Source organism: Austrofundulus limnaeus, unplaced genomic scaffold (genome assembly GCF_001266775.1).
Source record: "Austrofundulus limnaeus strain Quisiro unplaced genomic scaffold, Austrofundulus_limnaeus-1.0 Scaffold174, whole genome shotgun sequence".
NCBI classification, from domain to species: Eukaryota; Metazoa; Chordata; class Actinopteri; order Cyprinodontiformes; family Rivulidae; genus Austrofundulus; species Austrofundulus limnaeus.
This window is the reverse complement of record NW_013952576.1, coordinates 383,433-391,185: the sequence shown is the minus strand read 5'-3', so window position 1 is coordinate 391,185 and position 7,753 is coordinate 383,433. Positions and strand designations below refer to the sequence as shown.

General features: G+C 38.9%; 1 protein-coding gene across 2 annotated transcripts in view; it reads right to left on the bottom strand.

Moving 5' to 3' along the window:
* Positions 1-2,706: 2,706 nt before the first annotated feature.
* Positions 2,707-7,753, bottom strand: part of adrb2b (adrenoceptor beta 2, surface b) — an 18,794-nt gene continuing 13,747 nt past the window's right edge. For both annotated transcript variants that reach the window (XM_014017658.1, XM_014017660.1), the window contains exon 4: positions 2,707-7,091. In XM_014017658.1, coding sequence (XP_013873112.1) covers positions 6,065-7,091 — 1,027 coding nt within the window. In that variant the 3' untranslated portion in view covers positions 2,707-6,064. The remainder of the gene's footprint in view (positions 7,092-7,753) is intronic.

The window sequence follows — 7,753 nt, the reverse complement described above, 5'->3', positions numbered from 1 at the left end:
CCACAGTTATAAAAACATGCCTATTCGGCTGCCTTCAGACCACTCAGGCCTCCCTTGTAAAGGAGATCTGGTCTCAACTTACCTTCAAATGGTGATAAATAAGAATAACAAATTGTGACACAGTTAGACAACCTGAAGTTCAGATAATGTAAAGGCATGTTTGTCACACACATTAGCATCCCTGGAAGCATGTTCAACAACACACACGCACACACACAAAGTCTAGCTACATGTGCACATGTCAGTTATGTGCACTATGAGCCACAGCAACAGGTGCAGCAGTCACAGAAGCAACAGTATCAGCTGTTGCAGAGGAAAAACTATCAGATGTGCTGCCACCACACACACACACAACACGCAGCATATCCACTAGTGTGCAAGCTGAGTCTTTCTAAATAACTGGGATGACTGGAGAAGCACAAAACACCTCTGTCTCCTGGGCTTAGCTAAAAAGGTTAAAGGTGTGGTGTAATGCAACTCTTGTTTCCTCAAGTCGGGTTTCCCCAGAGTCAGATTTTTTAACCTAATCTAGAATTATGAAATTCTTTTCACAGCTATTTTTGGAGCTCGGCTCAGTCAGCAATGTCTTTGAATGTTTTACTTCTACTTTTCCTTTTCAATCTGTTTGGCTGTGTGACAAAAACATCGCCTCCACGCTGCACATCCAGCTGGTGTCGATGCGAGGATGAGAAATGTGCATTGCAACTGCTGCTACTGAAAAAGGAAGAACTGCAAAAAGGGGTTCCACCTAACACAACACGTCTTTGCGGTTTTGTTTTGAGAACTTCGGTCCAGCACTTGGATTTTCTGACAACTCAAAAAAAAGTGGAACTCTAAAAGCTTAAAGTGGCAARCGAGAACAAAAAATGAGCAAGTGTGTAAAAGAATTGTGTTTTCTGAAGAGTTTGACAAGTTCCCAGTATATTTGTGTGGACAAAGTATTTGTTAATGTCTATAAAAGGATAAAAATAACAGAAAATCAAAAGTCATAACACCCATCAGCTGAAGGAGCCGAACATTTTAATGTATGAACGGCTAAAAGAGCATGAAGTATGCAAAAATGCACAGAAGAATACCGAAAAGAAAAACAAGTGTAGGGTCACCTCGAGTGAAGAAACAAGATTTACTGCCTCGAAGCAGGCCTCGGACAGGCCTGACGAGAGGACAGGAACTCTGTCACAAACTGAACTCTATTTAGGGCATGACAGGTCATTTTAACCGTGGAAGAGAACCTCTCAGTTCTTTTAATMAGATAATGGACAGAACAATCTCTTCTGTTCGTGATTCATTTGTTGTTTAACTAAGAATGTTTATGCATTTGTTAAAACATGATAATGACTGTGGAACCATTTCTTTTCTTTTATMGTGCCTTAAAGATTTATAACGGTATAAAAAAATCACAGAGAATCTGATTACAATGTTTTGATTGTGTTTTTATGTAAATCACTGTTTTTATTTTACTGTGAACACAGTAATATAATTGTGGATTTTTCCTGAAAAAATCTTTCATTTATCTGGACTAACAGAAGATTCCGAACTGATTATAAAACAGAAACGTTAATTAATAATCATAAATGTTTTGCAGTGATTTCTCTTAGAGTCTGTCAGAAGAAAGCTGAAAAGAGGTTATCACATCCTGTTATGAACAACCACAGAATTTTAACCTTGGGCTGGCGCCGGCTGGGAAATCTTTATCTTTCTTTCTCTGACTCATCTCTAAGCCTGAGGACGGAACCAAAGTTCGTCCGTTTCTTTTACTAACCCGGAAGGCTTTGAGCAACACACTCTTCTTCCTGATTCCAACCTAGGAAGACAGCTGGGATTCTCTCTGGAAAAACCTCAGTTTGGCTTAAAGTCTGATCCCATGAGCTAACTAGGGAAGACTTCACAGCCAGGGACCCGGCACGCCTGCCGGTGGTCTCACCCCAAGGCTGAGCCTCTGAGTGTGTTTTTAACTCCCGAGGGGAGATTTTATTTTGGAAAGAGGAACTGGATACGGCTTGAATTTTTCTGGCTTGGACTGAAACAGACGAAAGTTACCTGGAAAACATCTGTTCGCCAATGATCAGTAAGCGAGCCGACATCAGTTCCCTGACTGATCGGAGGCGAGCCAGCTCCTACCCYGAGRGTGCCTTAAGAAGTCATCATCAGGTAAAAGCTGATGTGTTCGGAGTGACGTGTCATGTGGAACCTGAGCTTAGAAAAGGCGTGCAGTTCCGGTTGACCCACACTTTGATAAAAGTAAAAGTAGTAGTAACATACTAATCTTACTTTCCTCCAAGTAATCTGAGTTGATGTGAATTGAAATTYGGACGCAGGTTTTATCTCATTTAACTCGGACACTTGTCATAGGAAAACCACAATCAAGTGTGACTTATGATCTGTGCAATTTGTGTAAATAAATGATTGCATAGTCTTCTATGAATCAACTTGAACTCATCTGAATGTTCACTTATTGTGTCACTTTTCACTTCGCACAGTCAAGATATTAACAAGTAATGAGAAATACCTTGGTAAAAGTTTCCTCATAACCTTGTGTATGAGAGATGTGGGAAAAGCTTAATTCACTTTAAGCTCACCTCCTACACAACAAATGTTGAAACTTGCTTTTATCAGACATAGACAGAAATAAAAAAAAAGTTTTAACCTGATTTCTCTGCTTTCTAACTGACAAACACTCTCTGCAACGAAAAAACACACAACATATTTTAACCGTTTTAAACTTTGTTCTTTTACTTCTGAACATACACCACGACTCATGAATAAATATTTACAGCACTGAAATGACATTCATTTGACTCTGATGGAGGTAGAAAATCACATTTCAACAAATGAAGCTGCAGTTCTGCTTCATAAACTCTTAAGCTGGACACACAATCACAGTTCTATCACTATTTATAGGACACGTTTGAAAAKAAATCCTAATTGTAACATATGTTGAATGTGTCAGAGATTAAACAAAACCCCAAATCTGGTCAAGTAAAACAGACAACAAGATGACAGCACCTTCGTGGGATACATGTGAGACGTTGCATGGACTCATGATTTGAACAGTTATTAATCACAATAACCACAACAACATTAAACATTCAGGCTTTTAAAGATTATATTTATAGTTCAAAACCATCAAAATCCTTTTCATCTACTGTAATAAAAAAAATCAGAAAGATTGTTTTCAAATTCATGTGGCGAACTCATCTTATTTTTTATAAAACAGTCAGAAAAGGTATGATAACAACAATGTAATTTACATTTAAGCTAAGTTTCTGCTCAGGTTAAGCATTTATTTCCAAGTAAACAGTTATGTAAACTATCGCAACAGTTGTGAGAAGTAAATGTAACAGTTCTCGAAGCAGCAGACGCCACTGCTCGATGCGGATTCCCTCCCGCTCTGTTTGACAGATCGCGGTGTCGGAGAGCCAAAGCAGACAGGACAAAAGGAAAGTGCAGGTTCGTGGAGGTGAGAGATAATTCCAGGGAAAGTGCCGTAGAGGAAAAGGAACATGGGTAGGAAATAAAAGACCCATCTGATAGTCACAAGCTTGGGTCTCAGATGTTTATCTCATGCTCAAATACATCGCAGTTAAAGGTTCTGAGGTTTTATCAGGAAGTGATTTAAAACAGGAGAACTGTTCTTCATAAAGTTATCATAATTCAGCCCCGAGTGAGACCATGCTCTACCAAAATAAGGCTTCAGGGTGCAAAAAGTTCAATTTGTTTGCCAATGAAATTTAAAAAGAACTGTTATTAGTAAGGCTATTAAATATCTGAAAACCTGCTGTTTCCTGTGGTGTTAATCACAGATGTGGACACCGGGATCATCTAAGATCCATCCATCTGTTTTCTAGCAGTGGTAAAATCAAACAGGGGCTTCCAGGTGGGCCTGGATGAATACTGGTGGGCCACAATTTTGTATAAATGAAAACTGGACTAACATTTGCATCTATGTTGATCTGTTAACTTCCAGCCTGCWTAACAGCAGTAGCAGAAACTTGTGACCATTACAATACAAAATATCACCAGGTGTACACCAAGGAATCTAATTTTAAAACATCTTGGAAAAAAAATTAAAGTGAAACAAAGATCACGTTTCTTGATTTAGCAACTTAAAGTTTTTAAATCTAAGAGTCTAGATTAATGGATGAATTTAGACTGAACAGTCTGTCACTAAAACAGACTTTTTCAAGGTTATTTAATTGGTAACATTGAACATTATTTTATTCTTTAGGAAATTAGGAGACAAAAAGAAAGAAATAATGAAACAGAGTATTTGATGGAGTGGGTTTAGTAAAAAAAAAAAGTGGGTGGGACCAGACCACGCAGGGCCCACCCACAGCCACGCCATTTGCTTAAAATTTGAAATATTTTTTTGTCAAAGCTGGGCTTCAAAACGCAGCAGTTTCTAATAAATTCTGAAGATTTTTTTTGAGCTATTGAAAAATCTAGTTTTGTGGAAACATTTCTGTGAAAATATAATTTATTTAACGATGCGAGCAGAGTTTTATTTTTTTCTGAATAAGTTATCTAGAGAAGCCAAGATATTTTTGATCAAAGTGGATGAAAGTGATTCTTATACAAAAAAAATAATTTCTGATGTGAATAACTTACATTGCAACCAGTTGTGTTTTCAGTACTCTGTGGTTAAAACACAAAATGGCTAGATTTTTTTTAATTTTCCAAAATTGAAATATGTTTTATAGTCTCTTGGCAAATTATTTATCTGGTGAAAMAAACACAGAACAAGAAAGTGTTCAATAAATTATGAGACAGTAAAATTGGTGCTTTGTGGGAAAAACTGCATTTTCTTCCCGGCTTGACTGTGTAGATTTGAACCAACAACAAATGCAGCATTTTGTTCTTTTCAAGGAGCTAAAGGTCTCACATTCTTTAGGAATCTTATGAAACACTGCTTTTTCTGCTAGAGTTTAAAGTAAGATCATTTTATGATGAGAAGGGACACATTTAATGATTAGATTAGATTAGATTAGATTAGACCTTTATTGTCATTGTACAGAGCACAATGAAATTATGATCAAATTTTTAAAATTACGTTGTGCGCAATCTCATACTCTTGGAGTATAATTTGAAAACGACTCTCAGCTACTACCACACCAAGGTTAAGCTTAGCTGTAAAATTGAGCCATTTGTGTGTTTGCTTTTATTTTGAGATTGTAATCTTTACTCTAATAATTCAACCATCAGCTGTTTGAGGGATTTTAAACAGGTACTMAGCAATTCTTCTAGCTCTCATTTAAAGATGAAAGATAACATTGATTTGAATACAGTGCTGATATAGCTGCTTGTGCAACCCAGTCTAATACAAAAAAGGTGCAAATGATCCATTAWCCCAACTGAAAATATTAAAAAGTGGGCCTTTTATTTTAAAATCCAAGTTCTACGAAGGTAAAGTGTCTTTGTCTGCACAGGTATAAATACTCATAACTCTGTTGGAGCTAAAAACTTGTGGTTTCAGAAGTCACATAGAAGACATTCACAAAAAAGTTGGTACCATTAGGTTAGGGTTTTTTTTTTTATTTTCCCAGAACTTTTGTCTCAGTTCTTATTCTTTTTCTGTTTTCTAAGATTATTTATTTCAGTTTTATTCTTCAACTGACAATATCAAATTCAATTATTATCATTTCTATTTGTTTGGTTTGGTTTAGGAAACAATACTCAAGTTAAAAAAGGGTAACTTTCATTCAAACGKACATAAAAACACAAAATTCTAACAAAAAAATTCTCTAAAAAGACCGTAAAGTATCCAAATGTGAGTAACCCTTGTTAAAGATGTTTCCCAGTTTGTGCTGTGGATAAACTTAKCTATTCCACACTTAATCTGAAACTAGTCTGGCCCTTGTTTGTTTAGTAAGAGTTAAGAAAAAAACAATAATCCAGTGGTAAAAAACAGAGTCCACAAATGAAATACAGTAAAAACCCACAGTAACACTGACATGTTATCTTTGCTTCAGAAATGAGCAAAAACCAAGACCTTTGAGTTGGACTATTTGGTTGTTGATGTGCTCTCAAGTCAAGCTCTAACAACTTTTTTTTGTACAGTATTTGGTCAAGCAATTGAAGCGAGATCCTCCTTACAAGTCTTACTGCTGGAGCTCTTGGTCTGCCAGCTGGACAGGGAACCCGGAGCCACGTCTAGAACTTGCTCAGAATCAGTTGTCTGCAGAGCAAGTGTTGGTGAGCTGTCCTGAACTGAGCTCTCCAGTGTGTCCTTCCACCTCGATGTTTGCCGGCTGTCCAGCGCCCTGGCACTGTCCACATCCGAGCTCCCAGTCTGCCTGTGCAGGGACTTGGAGAAGTGATTTTTCACATCGCACCAGCCGCACGCTGCCCTCCTTCTCCAGCGTCCTCCCTTGCCCCTTAAATGAAGTATCTCCTGGAAGGCGTGTCGGAAATCGGGGCTGCGGCAGTAGATGAGCGGGTTGAAGGCTGAATTAGAGTACCCGATCCAGTTAAGGATTTCTAAAACCTTATTGTCTCCAATATCCATTAGAGAAACTATGATATTGAGGATGAAAAAGGGCAGCCAGCAGAATGTGAAAGTACCCATGATGATTCCGAGAGTTTTTAAAGCTTTTTGCTCTTTAAGACAAAACTTAAGACGCTTCGTTGTTGACTGCTTTCCTCCCCCTTTTTGTGTCCTCGTTTTGTTTTTGCCCTCCTCTCGATCATCTGGTTGCTGCATGTTTAAACTGTCCTCCCCTGCTGGTTCCTCCACATCGGATCTTGCCCTGTGTTTATTCAGTGCGGGGCTGTCATCCGGGGAAGTTCGCTGTGCCGAGTTGTGCAGATTGTAAAGGTGTCTCTCCCTGCCCCTGATCTTCTCCAGCTGTTTCTGAGCCTCCTGGAAAACGCGGCTGTAGAGGAAAATCATCAGAAACAGAGGCAGGTAGAAGGACACAACTGAAGATGTCACTGCGTACTGCGGGTTGGTGTGGAATTCGCAGCAGTTCTCGTCTTTTAAGCACGCGTCTGCACGTGGGTCCTCCTTCACCCATATGTTCAGAAAAATGGGCAGGAAGGAGATGAGGGAGGCTACTGTCCAAACAGCAAGAACCACTATGATTGCCCGGAACCTGTACAGCACCAGGAGAAAAGAAGAATTCCATGAGTGTGGAGATCAATGACAGTTGTTTATAATACGTGCTGACTGTGCAAAAGTGTAAAGAGCCAGAAATATATGTTTACAATCACATGAGACTGTGTGTATCAAATCAAAATGAAAGGCAGTGGTGGGGTATAATCATTGGAGTCCAACTGGCAACTCAAAACTGCAAGAAATTAGGCACAGTTTTGTTAGTCTAAATAAATTTTGTTTGTTAGCAACCAACTGACCGGCTAGCTGTTCTGCCACATTATGAACAGCTGGTTTGAAAAGATCACAGAATGCATGTATACGACCTGTAAAACCGCATGTATTGTTTTGTTTTAAATACCTCAGCACACATCGTACCCACCTTGGCTCACTTTAGCCCCTTTACCATCAAATCTCACTCTAATTTGTTCATGTCTGTTCAGTTCTGCTCAATAGGCCTATAGCTGTGTCTCCGTTCAGGGGCTGCAGCCTACCTAGCCCACGGCCCATGCTGGGACATGTATTCACACATCTTTTCACTGGAGGAATCACTTCACAATTAAAATCGTTACACGTAAATATCGTAAAAGGCACAGTGTGTGGGATTTGTTGTTTTCAGCGACATCTAGTGGTTGAGTGGTTGAATCATCCTCCCTGGTCCTC